Here is an 18,427-nt window from a genome sequence, read left to right as displayed (position 1 = left end):
CGGTGTCTCTACGTCACTCCTCCTCAGTCCAGTTATGGTCACTTCCTGTTCGCTGGTTGCAAAAAACAAGATGGCGACGGCCAAAATGCAGAAATCTGGGATTGAAGACCGCAGTCCATAAAGCAATGAGAGACGTAACAATGACTACGTCCACTTCCTACAAACAGTCTGTGGTGTAGATGGTTTGGTGTGAGTTACAGAGAGTTGGAGATATCGGCTGCAGAGATGTCGGCCTTCTTTCCAATACGATGGGAACAGAGGACACACAGCTTACATTTGGAAAAGTCAACAGCAAAGTGTCTGTGCAGACATCGTGACCCGTTCCTGAGATATTCCACAGTTCTTGTTGTGAGCAGAGTGTCATGTTGTTCCTTTATGTCGGAGAGAAGGCAGACATCTCTACGGACAGTTTCTACAACACTGGGCAACTCGCACCAAAACAATCTAGATTGATAAATAGCACACAGGTGAGAGGAAACATGTGTGTTTCTGATTTTTGGGGTTAATTGTCTCTTTAGCACTAAAAGCACTGCTTACATGTACGTGATGCTGCTGAGAGGAAGACGGAGACAAACGCTTTGATTGCACAATATCCTTCGTCAGTGATGAGAGATGTGGAGAATCTGGTTGTTGAGTTGTTATGGAGGAGGAAGGTGCATTATTTCCTTGTTGTACCATTTGCTTTAATTAATTTTCTGGCAACTTGTCACCGTTGCAGGTGTTGACAGTAAAACACCTTGTGAAACCAGTTGTTCAGCCTATTCTGGCACATCGCGTGCATTCCATGAAACTTGAAAGGACTGCCATCATCCGGCCAGCCTGCGAGAACGTATATATAATGATGCTGCAGGTGGATGTGAGGTAGAGAACCTCCAGACACAGTGAGTTGAGGGCATCATGGCTTCAGTGCTCCTGCTTCAGCTGCTCCTGGTCTCACTGGCCTCTGCGTCTCATTTCATGGGGGGATCCATGACATTCAGCTTCAAAGACAGAAACCCTGACGGATCATTTCGGGTGAGAGATGCAGCTTTTTACATATGATGTGCAACGTGCGTCACAGATGATGTGTGAATATGTTTCCTCTGGGATTTGTCATATTCTGGGAACGCTTATTTAATCTCTTTATTATAAATGCTGTTGTTATTTTAAATGGGTTTGAATACTCTGTTTAGAGAATATTAACTCAATGCATTTTTGTACATCTTGATCTTGTAAAGCATTTCTGAGTACATCTAAAATATTTACATAACATGTGTTATTATTACTTATTATGATTACTTCGTCAGGACTTTATTAAAAACGATCTTCCTTTCTGAAACAGTTAAATTCCCCCGGATGTTGCTTACAAGATATTTAGATATTTATCAGCTCCTCAAGGGGGAAAAAACGTGTATTTATAGCAACTTCACTTCCACGTTTTATTTAAATTCAGAGTAAGAATGGAATGCGTGATGGATGTAAAATAATATGGGTTGATATGTTGAACTCTTGATTTTGCAGGCTTGATTTCTGATCCATGCTTTCATTCTTGCTGAGTTCATATTATGTTCTTGTGTTTTGCCTTTTCACTCCAAAAAACGAAGTTCAGGTGAAGACGCTAAAACATTTAACATTGTTGAACCGAGTCCCGTTTATGGAATCCCCCCGTGGCTGAAAGGGATGACCTTTAACCTTTAAAAAATCATTAATTCACCAAGAGAAGAAGAAAAAATCATAAAAGCTTGATGAGAACAATGACTTTCTTAATCTAAACGTGAACATACCATCATTATTGTTGTCATTATGGTTTCCATTCACATTTTCTTTACTCATCTCAAGATCAGAGGACATATTGCAATAATATTGTTCTTAATGAATTTAAATAAAAACCTAAGATATGAACTTTAACTATATTTGTTGATTTGTTGAAATGATTATTACAGATGAACACCCTTCTTTAAATGGATATCATTACAGAGTAAATACACAGAAATGTAATTCATTCGGATGTCCTTATCTTCAGTGGAGACACCGTCTTTAACTCCAGGATCTTTTTCCACAGGTGGAGGTTCGTCACAGGGCGACCTTTGAGAGGTTTCAGTTCTCCAACTCCTGGGGTTGTTCCGGAGGCAACTGTGGCTCTATCTCCAGCAGTGAGCGCGGTACGATTGACAGCAGCACCAATTCACCACCATTCAACAGACAACGGTTTGAAACTGAAACAGTCGACACAAGAATCGTCCCGAGTGACAGACCTTTTGAATTAAGGTGAGTTTATTTCTTCTTCTCTTGAATCCTATAAATGCTGAATATTGTATTTGTTGTTCTTATCATGAAGAGCAGCCAGTGTTTGGTGCAGTAGTTCAAGAGTGTCTTTTGATTGATGACCAGGGCTGCTAGCTGCTGTTGGGTCCCAACGCGCAACTCGGTATCTAATTGGAGACTACAGACTTTTGTGGATTTGGGATCAAGATCTGACACTGGAAATCCCAACAGGTCACCAGACATTGCCATTCTACCTCTCCTCAGGTAAGTCCTCTGCCGTTAGCATGAAACAGCTAGGCTAAGCTACAATCCGTTCGTTAAAGAAACTGTGGAAAATGTCCTACTTCACCGCCTCCCAGTGTTACAAAAACAAAAAAGACACCGTGGCAGTCCTCAAATACATTTAGGGGCTGAAAGCCAAACATGGTCTGCAATCTGTATCCTACAGTTTGTCTGCCAACACAATCATATCACATCAGAATCATTTGGAAAATAGTGTAATCACAAAAAAAGAGTGACTTTAATTCAATGATTTCTTCCAATAATAAGAATGTTCACTTACTTTAACATTTGTATGACATTCCAGCCAAAATAAATAATCAAATTGTATTCTTCTATTTTAATTATGAATTACAGTAAAATTACAAATATTAAAGTGTGTGATTCTGTATGTAAAATGTTATGAACTGTACTACACCTCTACCAGCATGTCACTGGTTTATTACTTCTTACATTGGTGCAGCTATCCAGCTGATTGTTGGCGTAGAAGACTGTTACTGACTCATTTTACTGACTCATGTTACTGACTCATGTTACTGACTCATGTTATTGACTCATTTTACTGACTCATGTTACTGACTCATTTTACTGACTCATGTTACTGACTCATGTTACTGACACATGTTATTGACTCATTTTACTGACTCATGTTACTGACTCATGTTACTGACTCATGTTACTGACTCATGTTACTGACTCATATTACTGACTCATGTTACTGACTCATTTTACTGACTCGTGTTGCTGACTCGTGTTGCTGACTCGTGTTGCTGACTCGTGTTGCTGACTCGTGTTGCTGACTCATTTTACTGACTCGTGTTGCTGACTCGTGTTGCTGACTCGTGTTATTGACTCATATTACTGACTCGTGTTACTGACTCATGTTACTGACTCATATTACTGACTCATGTTACTGACTCATTTTACTGACTCGTGTTGCTGACTCGTGTTGCTGACTCGTGTTGCTGACTCGTGTTGCTGACTCGTGTTGCTGACTCGTGTTGCTGACTCGTGTTATTGACTCGTGTTACTGACTCGTGTTACTGACTCGTGTTACTGACTCATGTTACTGACTCGTGTTATTGACTCATGTTACTGACTCGTGTTACTGACTCATGTTCATGTGTCCACTCAAGAGTTCCTGAGAACTGCCCACGGACATACGAGCTGATGTCCTTTGATCCTGATGGAGACAGAGTTCGATGCAGATATGGAAATATCAGAGATGTAGAGTGTGACCGGTGTGAACAACCTTCAGGCTTCACCTTAGATCAGGTTAGTTGAAAAGCCATGATACATTGTTCAATACTTCACTGATGCTTTGCTTCACTTAACTTCAAAATGTTCACATCGTCAGGACTCTTGCACATTACACTACAATCAATCCACTGCCGACCCCAAAGTTTATGGATTTGAGATGGTGGTGGAGGACTTCCCGCAAAAGCACATCACTCTGGGCTACATTGATGGATCCCGATCCTACAAGGCCCCAATGGGTTTGGGGAGTAAGAGATATGTCCGCTCCCATAGCACATACTCATCAACAACCACATACCCATCAACAACCACATACCCATCAACAACCACATACCCATCAACAACCACATACTCATCAACAACCACATACCCATCAACAACCACATACCCATCAACAACCACATACCCATCAACAACCACATACCCACCAACAACCACATACCCACCAACAACCACATACCCACCAACAACCACATACCCACCAACAACCACATACCCACCAACAACCACATCAGCACCAACAACCACATACCCACCAACAACCACAGCAGCACCAACAACCACAGCAGCAGCAACAACCACAGCAGCACCAACAACCATAGCAGCACCAACAACCACAGCAGCACCAACAACCACAGCAGCAGCAACAACCACAGCAGCACCAACAACCACAGCAGCACCAACAACCACAGCAGCACCAACAACCACAGCAGCACCAACAACCACAGCAGCACCAACAACCACAGCAGCACCAACAACCACAGCAGCACCAACAATCACAGCAGCACCAACAACCACAGCAGCACCAACAACCACAGCAGCACCAACAACCACAGCAGCACCAACAACCACAGCAGCACCAACAACCACAGCAGCACCAACAACCACAGCAGCACCAACAACCACAGCAGCACCAACAACCACAGCAGCACCAACAACCACAGCAGCACCAACAACCACAGCAGCACCAACAACCACAGCAGCACCAACAACCACATCAGCACCAACAACCACATCAGCACCAACAACCACAGCAGCACCAACAACCACAGCAGCACCAACAACCACAGCAGCACCAACAACCACAGCAGCACCAATAACCACAGCAGCACCAACAACCACAGCAGCACCAACAACCACAGCAGCAGCAACAACCACAGCAGCACCAACAACCACAGCAGCACCAACAACCACAGCAGCACCAACAACCACAACAGCACCAACAACCACATCAGCACCAACAACCACAGCAGCACCAATAACCACACCTCCTTCACTCAGCAAACTACCTTTGCAGTTCTCATTTTTTGGTGAGTTATTTTTATTGTGTGACAGCATTTTCAATGAGTCAATCCACAAAAACCCTGCTTCATATTGCAGCTCTGCAACACTTTAATGAGATGTTACACATGGCAGAAGACATTATTTTAGAAATCTTCAAGTCAGGAGTCTCTGAGAACAGTTTGACCAGAAACCAGCTTTAGATTTTTAACATTTTATTTGTCCACTAAACCATTGCCTGTGAATTTAGTTTCCCACATTGAACGTCTCTGTCCTGTAAAAACATGTCTCTTTAAACTCTTTTCATGAACAACATGAACAGCTACAGCCAGCAGACCATTTGTCTTTGATAGAAATCAGCAACACTTGCTGAGGCAGCTTTGAAGTTGTGATCCACAGACAGCAGCAAAGTGTCAGTTTTTAAGTATAACTTACTTATTGCACTTTGTAACTTAAATGAATCTTCTATCTTTTAACTCCAGTGGACCCAGCTGCTCCCTCGTGTCAGGAGGGACTCTACTTGCCAGAGCTTTTGCCCCCGACACCTTTAAACGGAGCCCGCCTCCATGCAGAGGTCAACAGAGAAGTGGAGATCAGAGTCAGAGCACGAGCATCACGCGCAACGTGAGTGAGAGCCGACGGGACCGGTGCTGCCTTGAGGCGCGTGAGATAACATCAGAGCGGAAAGAGTCAATAAATCTCTGCTTTCTTTGCTTTGTTATCACACAGAATACATGACATCATCATCAGCGGCCCACTGAACATCACCGAGGAAAGGAACACACATGGGGAGTTCGTCATCAGGTGGACGCCTATCCAAGATGACCTGGGGGAGTTTTTCCCGATCTGCTTTGCTGTTGAAGCGGTGACCGGGTAAGCCACACACCATCACAGTCACAATCACCACGCCACCCCATCTCCACAGTGAGTGACATTTCTCTGTGTTTGGTGTTTTTCTCTAAGCAACAAGGTAGAGGTTCAACAACTAGGAGCCAAAACCACCAGTAATAATTTGAACATGACATATCGGCCTAACTGAAAGAGTAGCAGGCATTAAATCAGCGTTCACCGATGCTCCTCAGGTCCAGCGTCTATCAGTCCGAGATGAGGTGTGTTCTGGTAGAAGTTCGGAGGGTGTCACGTGAGTCTACTTTAATCTCAACATTTGGTTGTTTAAGTACATCTGTAATGGTGTGTATTTTCACCAAATATATCAGATACTGAATACTAAGTTAAAGAGCCAAATAGTGTCTGCATGGCTGGCGTACATGAGAGGTTAAAAAGCCGCGAGACGCGCACTTCTATAAAGTGCTGTGATTGGTTGAACCTTCCTACAAGACAAAATTCAGAGCCGTCATTGGACGCAAAACATTCTTGCTCTACACAAAAATACCACGTTCACTGTTCATACCAGTGAAACCAAACCAGCAGAACTTAAATAAACTTTATTTTGATGGAAACATCACAGTCTTTGTCTGGAACGTTGCTGAAGTTCTTGTTGGCATTACTGCCCCCTGTAAATAAGTACACCATTGGTATATAATGTGTATTTTCTCACACTCTCTTCTTCTAGTTAATTCCCATGTGATCTGCTCCGAGTCCACGATGAGAGTAGAGGTTGAGAAGTCTTCATTCCATGGACTCCATGAGGATCATTTGCGGCTCAACGACGGCGCCAACATCGCCTGCAGGCTGCGCTCCAACAGCACTTACGTCTTCGCCGACATCCCCCTCAGCGGTTGTGGCACTGAGCTCGAGGTAACGCAGGCTTTTGTTACCGGCTGCTCTTCTCTCTCAGTCGTTGGTGTTGCCTTTATCGAGCAGTACGAGGACTGAATACATGACCTTTGTTCATTGCAGGAAGACGGGGATAACCTCAGGTTCAAGAATGAAATCACCACGTTTGAAAACACAGCCGACGTGATCACCAGGAAACACCTGCTGGAGGTGCACTTCTACTGCCAGTACCCCAAACGTGGAAACGTGACACTGGCCTTCACAGTACACAGGCCCATCGTCTCAGTGTGGGACAGGGGCTTCGGCAGGTTCACCTACCAGTTTGAGTTCTATTCTAACGACCAATACCAAGCCATGGTTGATCCAACTTCATACCCGGTGGTGTATGACATATGGAGCATGATCTACATGCAGATAGAGGCCACCTCCTCCGTCAACAACACCGTGCTGTTTGTGGAGTCCTGCAGGGCTTCACCATATGACAACCAGAACTCCCAGCAGACCTACTCCATCATTGAGAATGGGTAGGCATGGACACACCCCCTAGTGGCGATAGAGGGCACAACAAAGCATTTGTAAAGATTAGTTCTCTGATTGTTGCTTCGAGGCTCTTCTGTGTAATGTCACCCTGTCAGTATGTAGAAGTCAATGCTTCACTGACTCCATCTTTTGTAGAACCTGTAGTACTTTTCTTATTGTGTGAATACCAATAGAACAATACCTCTGCCCCTATAGCAGCATCCACTGTAAGGCACAGAGTAACAAAGGCAACATGTCTCATCTTTTTGTTGTGTTTTGCTCTGACTAGGTGTAAAGTGGACCCGACCGTTCAGATCCATTCCCCCTCCCACCCGAGACAATTCAGGTTCAGCATGAAGGCCTTCAAGTTCATCGGCATGTTTGATCAGGTGAAGAACGGAGCAGAGGACTGTTGATGTCTCTGGGAGATCTCTAAATGCTTCAACGAATAGGTCCAGTTCATGACGTCCTTTCATTTGTCTGACTAGTTTTACTAAACGGAGGTTTGAACTGGATCTGAGCACAGCTCTGCTGTCGGTCCGTCTGCTGGTGTGATGACAGCGTGTTCTGTTTCATTCAGGTGTACATCAGCTGCACAGTCCTGATGTGTGCAGCAGGGGAACCCAACACCAGGTCCTCTCAGGGATGCATCAGCTCCACAACGCCAGCCACTTGGCTTCATCACGGCCACCGCAGAAAGAGAGAGGGTGCCGTGGAGAGTGCCCGGCACTTCGTTTCCCAGGGTCCCCTGCGCTTAAAGAGATCAGCGGAGAGCAGCGAGAGCTCAGGTATGAAACCAGAGAAAGGTTATCTGTTACCAGCACACGTCACTTGTTTGAGCCACTTTGGACCAGATCAAGGTAAAACATGGTGCTTGTTGTCTCTCCAGCGCTCCACCTGAATCTGAACCTGCTGTTCATCGCTGGATGTCTTCTCGCAGCTGTTGGCATGATCAGTGCCGTGGTCCTGTACAAGGCCAGGATGTCAAAGGTCAAATACCAACCTTTGTCCGCAGAGGAACGTTAAGACAGCATGCAGAATAGCAGTTCTGCATTAATTACATTTGACTACGTAAAGCTTTTGATTAGTTTTGCTGTCAGATATTGAGTGCTCGTGTATCTTCTGTGCCCATTGAAATGAATGAGCTTTATATTAAATCCTTTATACATGTCTACAGCTTATAGGTGGAAATACTTCAGCCAGCAAACATGTGTGCCGTGCAAACAGGAAACCAGAACGGTTGCAGGCGCAGTAGGTTTAGCAGGGTATTCTAGGCGTACCTCTCCACAGAAACTTTTCCAGATGAGATATATGATATTTCTGGGTTTACCTGAAACCCTGTAAAGGGAGGTGTCCACGAGTAATCCTGATCGGATGCCCGAACCAACTCAGCTGGATCCTTCACCGCCTGTGATCATGGTGAAGTCATGTATTTGCGTCTTTTAAATGGGATTTTAATTTACAATAAAAGGGGAAATGTGCATTATATCAACCTTCCATTTGATGTCTTCATTACACAATAAGCAATGCTTTGTGTGTCTGTGGTGTGTTGTGCATGTGTGCGATGTAATCATTCGGGGCTAACGTCAGCATGCTAATGTAGCGACGTGGGTGTATGATAAGGAATAAATCAGTTCAACACATTCTGGGTTTGCCTCATAACTTCAGTCAAGTCCCAACACGGAACCAGACCAGCCAAGACCAAGCTCCCCTCCTTCTCCTCTGTCATTACTTATGAACCCCAAAACCTCCAACCGCCTGAACGCTGACTAGTGGAGACATCTGCTGTCAGATCATCAACTTCACATAACTGTATTTAGATCTACATTATTCATGCATTTATATATATATATAATGATTTGCACTAATGGTTAGGGACTATGTTAATATATGCTTTATAAACACGTATTAATACTGCGACTCATGATTAATTCAGGTAGTATTTTGTGTGACCTCATCTAAAGTGAGGACTATCTGCTTACAAAGCATTTATAAATGACATTTAAAGACCATCAGTGCCTCAAACCCCACAAATGTATGTTTTAAATCTCCTTTACCTTTTGCCTTTATGCTTTTAATGGTTTCATGTGAAGCACTTTGAATTACCTTGTTGTTGCAGACTAGCCTTGTCTTGTTAGCTGTCCAATGATGAGGCTCGTAGCTCGTAGTTTAAAGTAGTTTTATTCCATGTCAACAAAACAATTGACAAAATCCTGATGCAATAAATGGAGTACCAAAACACGGACCTTCTGCTGGCTGTAACTAAAAATTCTAATCTGCGTTCAGAAAAATTGTTGCTCCACATCTTGCTCCATGAGAGCCGAACAAGCTGAAACCTACTTAAAGGAGAACAACATACATCAAAGCACATTCTGCAACATGACCAATTACCTTAACTCCATCATATGGTGAACATTTTAAAGGGCTTAACACACATACTTTTACATGAACATAAAAATACAAACAACTGTTAAGAATACAAAATGGCTTTTTCATGATTCATTCACCATCAGTTGAGAGCGGGCTGGACGTCATCATGTTGATACGTAGTGACTTCACACAGTGGTGTACGGACTTCACACAATTTCACTCTGACACTAACTTGCTCATTGCTTAGTGGTGGGCCGTCAGGGCCAGCAAGGCATTCTCTGACAGAATCCCAAAGTTATATTATTTAATAATTTTTCAGAAATACACAACATGTATTATAATATGTTTCTCATTATCTTATGTTCTCATTGCACAGCTACTGTCTTCCTCAGTTGCTCTGCTTCCAGTGCAGCTTGTTTTAAGTAGAGCTTTCATCCAATCAGATCTCACCTCTGTGTCTCTAGGTAAGAACAGAGACCCAGGCCTGCAGACGGAGGCCTGCAGCCATTTGCAGTTTAAGTGAACGGGGACGATATTGTTGATTGTCATAGTCTTCAACCAATCAGATCTTTAGTTTGACATGTTGGGCGTATTCTTTGACGTATCAGAGCCTGCTCGTCGGCCTATACTGACGTTAGCATGAGTGCAGCTCAGTGTCCATGCAGCAAGGTGCAGAGTGTGCTGTGATTGGTCAATGGGCGAGCACGTGACTATCATGAAACTTAACAGCAGAGGCATGTCGGGTCGTGAATCACATCACGTGATGCAGCTCAGCCAATCAAATATGAGCATTCTGACTGAGTGAGATGCACCATGACACAGGGGGCTGAGACGAGGAAAGACACTGCAGAGCAGTACGTACAATCCTCAAGTTGTGAAAGTAAAATCACAAGATGATGTCTTTGGGCTGTGACTTGTCATTAAGGAATGCTGGTGGTTCCCACAGCCAGACCAGCTGAGAACCACTGTCCTCCATGAACGCAGAAAACATTATATTTTCCTGAATATAAGCTTCTGCGTTTTCCAGATGCTCTAGTGCTCTCCAAACATATTGCAAGTCTCATACCAAATGTTACGTACATTTAATACATTTAATACGTATGTCAGCCTTCGAAACTGATAATATCTGTGGCGCCATCATGTGGTTATAAGGTGGTATTTCAGCTGCAGGACAACAGTGAAGGCATAGGTATAAAATGCACGGCCCGCCACTGCTGTGTCTCTAGGTAAGAACAGAGGCCTGCACACTCTCAAGTGAATCCATGTGCAGTTTAAGTGAATGGGGACGATATTGTTGATTGTCAGTGTTCAACCAATCAGATCTTTAGTTTGACATGTTGGGCGTATTCTTTGATGCGTCAGAGCCTGCTAGCCGGCCTATAGCTACATCAGCATTACGTGCAGCTCAGTTTCCATGTACAGCCCTGCAGTGAGGTACAGCGTGCCGTGATTGGTCAGTGGGCGAGCACGTGACTATCGTGAAACAATCACGTGATGCAGCTCAGCCAATCAAATATGGGCATTCTGACAAGTTTCCTGACTCCAGTGAGATGTACACACACCGTGACACAGGGGGCTGAGACGAGTAATGAGGTAGCAGAGCAATACGTCTCTCAAGGCAGTTGTGAAAGTTAAATCATAAGAGTCACTCCAGTAGAGAGGAATTGGTTGCTGCACGTCATTGAGGGGTGACGGTGGACCCTGCAGCCAGACCAGTTGAGAACCACTGTCCTACATGAGCACAGAAATAATATATATTTCCCTCAATTTAGGCCTGTGCGTTTTATATAAATGACATATAATCCTGTTGAGCAGGGATTCTAGACCACGGGAGCAGCAAGAGGGGAGCGGGGGCAAACAGCTGGTGATGCAAACAGGAAGTCCTCTGTAGCGTAGGTCGTCTCATTGCGGAGACCGCTCGGTCCAGCCTTCGCGGTCCTCAAAGGACGCGGCCCACGTAGACCGCGAAGGCTGGGTCCTCCGAAGGATGCAGCCCCTGAATTGAGACACACACGCACACACATAACTTAGAGATATACATGATGCAGCTCAGCCAATCAGATATGAGTATTCTGATAAGTTTTCTGATTCGAGTGACATTTACACACACCGCGACACAAGAGGGAGAGATGAGGAAAGACATGGCAGAGCAGGACAACAGTCATGTAAGCTGTAAAAGATAAAACATCGGACAATCTCCAAATGAGAAAGTTTGCCAGAGCTATCAGAGCCTCTCTCTCTCTCTCTCGCTCTCTCGGTCTCAGGTCTCAGAGATTTTAAGAGGCATTTCACCCCGCACACACCCCATTTCAAAATAAAAACCCGAGAGAGTGATGAGTCGCTGACTCTGTGCTCCTGTTTTCCTTCCAATTTCCCTAGCTGTTCTGATCTGTGTCAACTGAACTAGTAGTACGATGTCAGCCAACACGTACTAGACCTCTTAGGTTTTTGCGTTCCCCAGATCAGTTAGCCTGCTGGGCTACTACTGGCTCGTTTGTTAGCCCTGGGCTCTGAAGCTAACTAACGCCACGGAGACCACAGATATAGAGGGTCAAACTGAAAACGGGACCGTCTGTGAATCAGCTTCCACCTTTGCTAACACCTGGACAAGGCTGTGGACTACGGGCTGGAGCCAAATTGTCCACCAGATCTGCTATGGCTTCACTCACCTCTCCATCCGACTGTGTCAGCTGCGCCCGCCTGGTGGATAAAATCACAGAGCTGGAGGGAAATCCACGCTCTACAGGATCCAGTATGCCGAGAACCTCATGGACACCATCATCTTCGGTCCATCACAAACCGACACAGCCAGCGACCGCGTGCATGAGTCCATCGCTTCCAGTCCTGCTGCCGCGGCACCTCCTCCGGTCGCAGCTCCTGAGGCCTCCTGGCTACGGCTCGCAGCTAAGCCTAAAGCCCTGGTCAGCTCCACTCCATCACATCACGAGCCCTGGTCCCTGGTCTGTGCTCGCGGCAGCCGGAGAGGGAGACGCACATCTCCTACACCCCATGGCTTCGATGTCCAGCTGAAGAATGGATTTGACGCCCTTGCCCTGCACGAGTTCCCTCCTCTGACTACGGACTCCCAGCTTCCTACATCATCCCAGCTGCTGCCTCGGGGGACCCACAGCCCCGGGTCCACCGACATCCCTACGCCAGTCATTCCTGAGCCCTCCTCTCGCCCCAGGACACGCCGCTCCATACCGTGCTTTACACCAGCACCGCGGCGAGCTTCGGTCGCCCGTTCTCTCAGTCCTTGCTCGTCTGCTCCGCCACCACTGGTTGAATCCTCGCCTCCATCCACGCGTATTGCACGCGCAGTGTTGCCGCCTCGTCCCCTCTTCGCCCCGACGACGCTGATAGTCGGGGACTCAATAATCAGGAACACCCGTTTCTTCAACGCGGAGACACACTGTTTCCCCGGAGCAACGGCTCCAGACATCCTGCTGACACTGCCTGGCCTGCTGCGCGTCCTCCCGGCTTCTATTCGGCGAATTATCGTTCATGTGGGAATCAACGACACAGCCCTCCACCAGTCCGAGTTGACCAAGATGGATTTTACAAATCTTTTAAGCTTTTTAAACAGCTGTGGACTGTCTGTTTTTATCAGTGGTCCAAGTCCAACACTCGGCCGTGGATCACAGCGGTTCAGCAGAGTCCTCAGCCTCCACACCTGGCTCCAGGCCGCCTGCAGGACCAACAACGTGAGCTTCATTGACAATTTTAATCTGTGTTGGGGCCGCTCTTCCGCTTTTAAGAAGGATGGTATTCATTTAACAAGCTGGGTAGCCGCCTGCTAGCGGCTAATTCACAGCATGCTGTTCACTCCCATTCACATGATTGACTGTAAAACTGAAGAATCAGTTTTCCTGCCACTTGGGGAGCACAGAATCCTATGTTACTTTTGAACTGCAGCTGACTAAAGTGGGCCGGCTAAAGCCGTTTTACTGTTTTTTTATTTACCGACCTCCAGGTCCTGCAGGTCAGTATTTATCAGAGTTCACAGACTTTCTGACCTCTATTATCAAGCTAGACAAAGTGCTTCTGGTTGGTGATTTTAATCTGCATGTCAATGATACCACAGACTGTATAGCTCAGGCATGTCCAAAGTCCGGCCCGCGGGCCAATCACGGCCCGAGGTCAGATTTTATACGGCCCGCGCCTTCTGTCTTAAAATGCATTATTTATGGCCCGCCAGCACAGTCAAAACGGAATGAGTAAATCATACAAATTCAACATGCAATTCCTATTTTTACCTCATGGTGGCAGCACCACTCTGTAACTGTCTGGCTGTTTGAAATTGGCTCTGACCCTTGAACTGTCATGGCTACGGCAAGTAAAAAAAGGAAAGTCGATAACGAGGGCCGCCGCTTCCTGGAGAGGTGGAGATTGCAATATTTTTTTCACCGAAAACCGAAACAACTGTGTCTCCCTAATTTGTCATGAGACTGTTGCCTTGTTTAAGGAATATAATGTAAAGAGACACTACGGGACCAAACGTGCTAATGCTACAACAAGCTATCAGAGAGCGTCCGTGCTAGAAAAGTGAAGCAACTCCAAGATAACTTGGCCACACAGCAGCGGCCCCTTTCACATGAAAACATCATCAAAGTAAGCTGCGGAGTGGCCGTGGTAATTGCTAAACATGACAAACCTTTTACGGAATGTGAGGTTATCAAAGACTGTGTTATGAAAATAGCAGAAAACATAATTGCCCCGAGAAGAAGACAGAGTTTGCTAATGTTTGCCTGGCTCGTAACACTGAAGAGCTATCATCAGATACGAAGAGACAACTTGATTTTTTTCGTGAGCCTGTTTCATGTGTGTTGAATTTAAATGTTAGACAACTTTTCATCACCCTCACTAAGTCATATTTAAGATTGTCTTGAGGTGAGAATATTGATCGGTTCCTATGTAATTAGCTTTTAGAAGGCTTGTTCTTTGTTATCTGACTTTCAAGATGTGAAAGAAACAGAATAGTTGTTGAGATGTGTTCACACATGAATGCTCACATTTGGTTACATTGCTATTTGCTGTCATTGAAAATAAAATGATAAAATAACAATGTATGTATAGGCTACTTGTATTGTTTAAAATAATGTCAGCAGGGACTGTTGGCCCTTGGGCATTTTCACATTATCAAATTTGGCCCTCTTTGAAAAAAGTTTGGACACCCCTGGTATAGCTACTAAGTTTCTCAATATTACTGAATCTTTTAATTTCACATGTTTCTGGCGCCACTCACAGGGGTGGTCACACCTCGGACCTTGTGTTTTCTCTGGGTCTTGATATTGATAATACCCGTTGTGAGGACCTATTGATCAGTGACCATCAATGTATTTTCTTTGATCTTTCTGTCAATGCTGACCCCTTGTGTCTGAAACAAACATTCCACTCCCGCATTATTACTCAGAGTACAGCTGATCATTTCTCTATGCACTTCTGCTGTGACTTTTACACAAATCTCAATGATGTTGAACACTTGATACAGTCATTTAATGAACATTGCACCACTTTGCTGGATAAAGTGGCACCTCTTAAGGAAAGGACCAGGGCTGCCGATAACACTACTCCGTGGATGACAGACGCTGTGTGCAGCCTGAGACGGAAGTGTCGTAGCTACTGGGCTAGAAGTGCATCGCTCATATCTCAAAGACCTCAGAGTTTCCTTTAATACTGGAGTAAAGGAAGCTAGAACTGCTTATTTTGCCAACCTAATCTCTTCCTCAAAGAGAAATCCCAAGATTCTGTTTGACACAATTAAGAGAATTGTTTCACCGTCTGTCTCTACATTACCATGCTGTTCTGTTGATGATTGCAACACATTCCTTATCTATTTTAATGATAAGGTAACAGGTATTAGGTCTGGCATTCAGCCTGGGATCTGTTCATCTACTTGTAGCTCCTCGCAATCTCCTGCTGTTCTGGACTCTTTCCAGCCCATCAGCCTTCAAGACCTGATGGACTTAATTAACAAAACAAAGCCATCATCTTGCCCTCTGGATATTATACCATCCTCTCTATTTAAGAAAGTTCTGCTAACTATTGGCCCTGCAGTAACATCTATTGTCAATTCCTCATTGTCTACAGGAATTGTCTCTTCCTATTTCAAACATGCCACTATCCAGCCCATATTAAAGAAACCTAACTTAGATCCAGCTTTGCCCATGAACTACAGGCCCATATCAAAACTGCCTTTCCTGTCCAACATTTTAGAGAAAGTGGTGGCCAAACAACTTACTGCTGCACTGGAGAGGCACAACATGTACGACAAGTTCCAGTCTGGGTTTCGTAAGCAACACTCCACTGAAACCGCTCTCCTGAGGGTTTCAAATGACATTCTCATGTGTGCTGATGCAGGTGACTGCTCTGTGTTAGTTCTTCTGGATCTCAGTTCTGCATTTGACACTGTTGACCATGACATCCTGATTAAGAGGCTTCGTGATTGGGTGGGCATATCTGGCATAGCGTTAGACTGGTTTACATCTTACCTCAGTGACAGAAGTTTCAATGTCTCTGTGGGTGATTTTGTGTCTGTTACCTCTCCACTGTCTTGTGGTGTACCGCAGGGCTCGGTTCTGGGGCCTCTGTTATTTTCCCTTTATCTGTTACCTTTGGGGCAGATTATAAAATGTTATAATGTGTCCTATCATTTATATGCAGACGATATCCAACTCCATCTGTCATTCAAACCCAGCGAGGCATTCACATTAACTCGGCTCCTGGACTGTGTCAATGCCATCAGAGACTGGATGGCAGAAAACTGCTTACAACTCAATGACTCTAAGACGGAGGTCCTAGTTATTGCTCCAGAGGAGTTTGTCCCCATGATCAGGCAGAGTATTGGTCCACTCTCCTCTGCTGCCCATTGCAACCTGCGCAATCTTGGGATTTTCTTTGATCGATCCATGTCGTTTGACCAACATGTTAAGCAGCTGTCCAGGTCATGTTTCTTCCATCTAAGAAATATCAGTAAACTGAGATCTGCAGTATCAACACCTGAATTAGAGATGATCATACACACATTCATCTCTTCACGCATTGACTACTGTAACTCACTTTTCACATCACTCGGTGTATCTGCTCTTAACCGTCTGCAGGTCATCCAAAACGCTGCCGCCAGATTACTCACCAGGACAAACCGACGGTCTCACATCACCCCCGTACTCCGATCTCTCCACTGGCTCCCTGTAGCATCTAGGATACACTTCAACATTCTCCCCATCACTTACAGAGCACTTCACGGTCAGGCTCCGGCTTATGTAGCTGATCTACTTCGCCCCTATTCACCCGCCCGCACTCTCAGGTCAAACGCTCGAGGTCTTCTGTCCCACGCACACGATGTAAGAGCCGTGGTGACCGAGCCTTTGAGGCAGTGGCCCCGTGGTGACCGAGCCTTTGAGGCAGTGGCCCCGAGGCTCTGGAATGCTCTGCCTGCAACTCTGCGCCTCGCAGATACTGTGGATACTTTTAAAAGCCAGCTCAAAACCCACCTGTTTAGGCTGGCGTTTGAGTAAAAACCCATGTCCTAGACCTGCTCTTAAAATGTTTTAAATTTTTATAAAATCTTTTATTATTTTATATTTATTATTTTTTTTATTTTTCTCTGTGTATGTAATTTATTGACCCTTGGGTCACATTGTGTTTTTTATGCTTTTAAATGTCTGCTCTGTTAAGCACTTTGTGATGTCTGTGCTTTTATAAATAAAATTCATTCATTCTAACTGGAATGCTTGTGATGAAGCCTGTCATTTAATAACCAGTTTATGTGTTTCAAACATTATGAATGTCTCCTCTCCCCCACCCAGTCCAACCCTTTCAAAATAAAAGTCTCATGAATTAACTGTATTTAAACATTAAGCTCAAAATTAGGCTTTTTTGTTGAAATAATGAATGCTCTTAAAAATACTGCGACAACTACTACTACTGCTAATATTTCTAGTATTACTGCTACTACAGCTACAACTAGTACTTATTATGCTACTAATACTTCCATTGCTAATAATACTTACACTACAACTTCTAGTACTACTACTACAAATATCACTACCACTGAAAAGTATTTAAGCTACAGAAACCGTTCGAATATCAAAATGTTCAGCTCTTTCAAGAGAGGTGTGAAATGACTTTTCATATTTGTAATCTTTAAACTTTTTGAATTAAGCTTTTTGCAACTTTCTTTTGAATGGGATCGCTATGGAGAAAATCTTCAAATCCTGTTATACTTCAACTTTCAAAGCCTTCTTCTTCCTCATACTTTCAGCTACAGACACCATAGACATTTCAACGAGAAGGTTTTTCAGCAGTGCAGTTTAAATGCTTTCAGGCTTCAACATTTTTCAGACAGATAGTCTCCCATTTCTGTACTTTCAGCAATGTTTCTACAATTCATTTCAGCTTTCAGCATTCCAACGCATTTTCAGCAGGAAATGCATTTTCTGGTTCTGCTCACTACTCTCATATGAATCATTTGTCATATGCATTGAATGTGTTGTAACCCTGTAATGTTGTTCATTCTGTACACATGACATCTATCACACTTCATCCTGATCCTCTTCTCTTGCTCTCCCTGAGGTCTCTTCCTCTTTTTCCTGTTCTGATGCGAGGGTCCCGGGACAGAGGATGTCGTATGTGTACAGATTGTAAAGCAAATTTGTGATTTTGGGTTATACAAAATAAATTTAAATTAAAAGTTGATGTATACGTTCTAAAAAGTCATAGTATAGCGTGTCGAAAAGAA

The 18,427-nt window shown here is 44.5% G+C and overlaps 1 protein-coding gene across 1 annotated transcript; it reads left to right on the top strand.

Annotated features, from left to right (window-relative positions):
• The first annotated feature begins 887 nt into the window (after positions 1 to 887).
• Positions 888 to 9,112, top strand: LOC306794084 (uncharacterized protein). Its single transcript, XM_079291979.1, has 16 exons — positions 888 to 1,014; positions 2,042 to 2,247; positions 2,371 to 2,508; positions 3,660 to 3,798; positions 3,881 to 4,564; positions 4,599 to 4,618; positions 4,653 to 4,672; positions 4,707 to 5,090; positions 5,544 to 5,685; positions 5,791 to 5,934; positions 6,144 to 6,202; positions 6,635 to 6,819; positions 6,922 to 7,322; positions 7,607 to 7,706; positions 7,898 to 8,105; positions 8,207 to 9,112. The coding sequence occupies exons 1-16, from the start codon at positions 898 to 900 to the stop codon at positions 8,341 to 8,343; spliced, it is 3,084 nt and encodes a 1,027-aa protein (XP_079148105.1). The 5' UTR covers positions 888 to 897; the 3' UTR covers positions 8,344 to 9,112.
• Positions 9,113 to 18,427: the final 9,315 nt, after the last annotated feature.

This window comes from Melanostigma gelatinosum, assembly GCF_949748355.1.
Source record: "Melanostigma gelatinosum genome assembly, chromosome: 2".
In the NCBI taxonomy this organism is placed as follows: domain Eukaryota; kingdom Metazoa; phylum Chordata; class Actinopteri; order Perciformes; family Zoarcidae; genus Melanostigma; species Melanostigma gelatinosum.
This window is presented reverse-complemented; position numbering and strand designations above follow the sequence as displayed.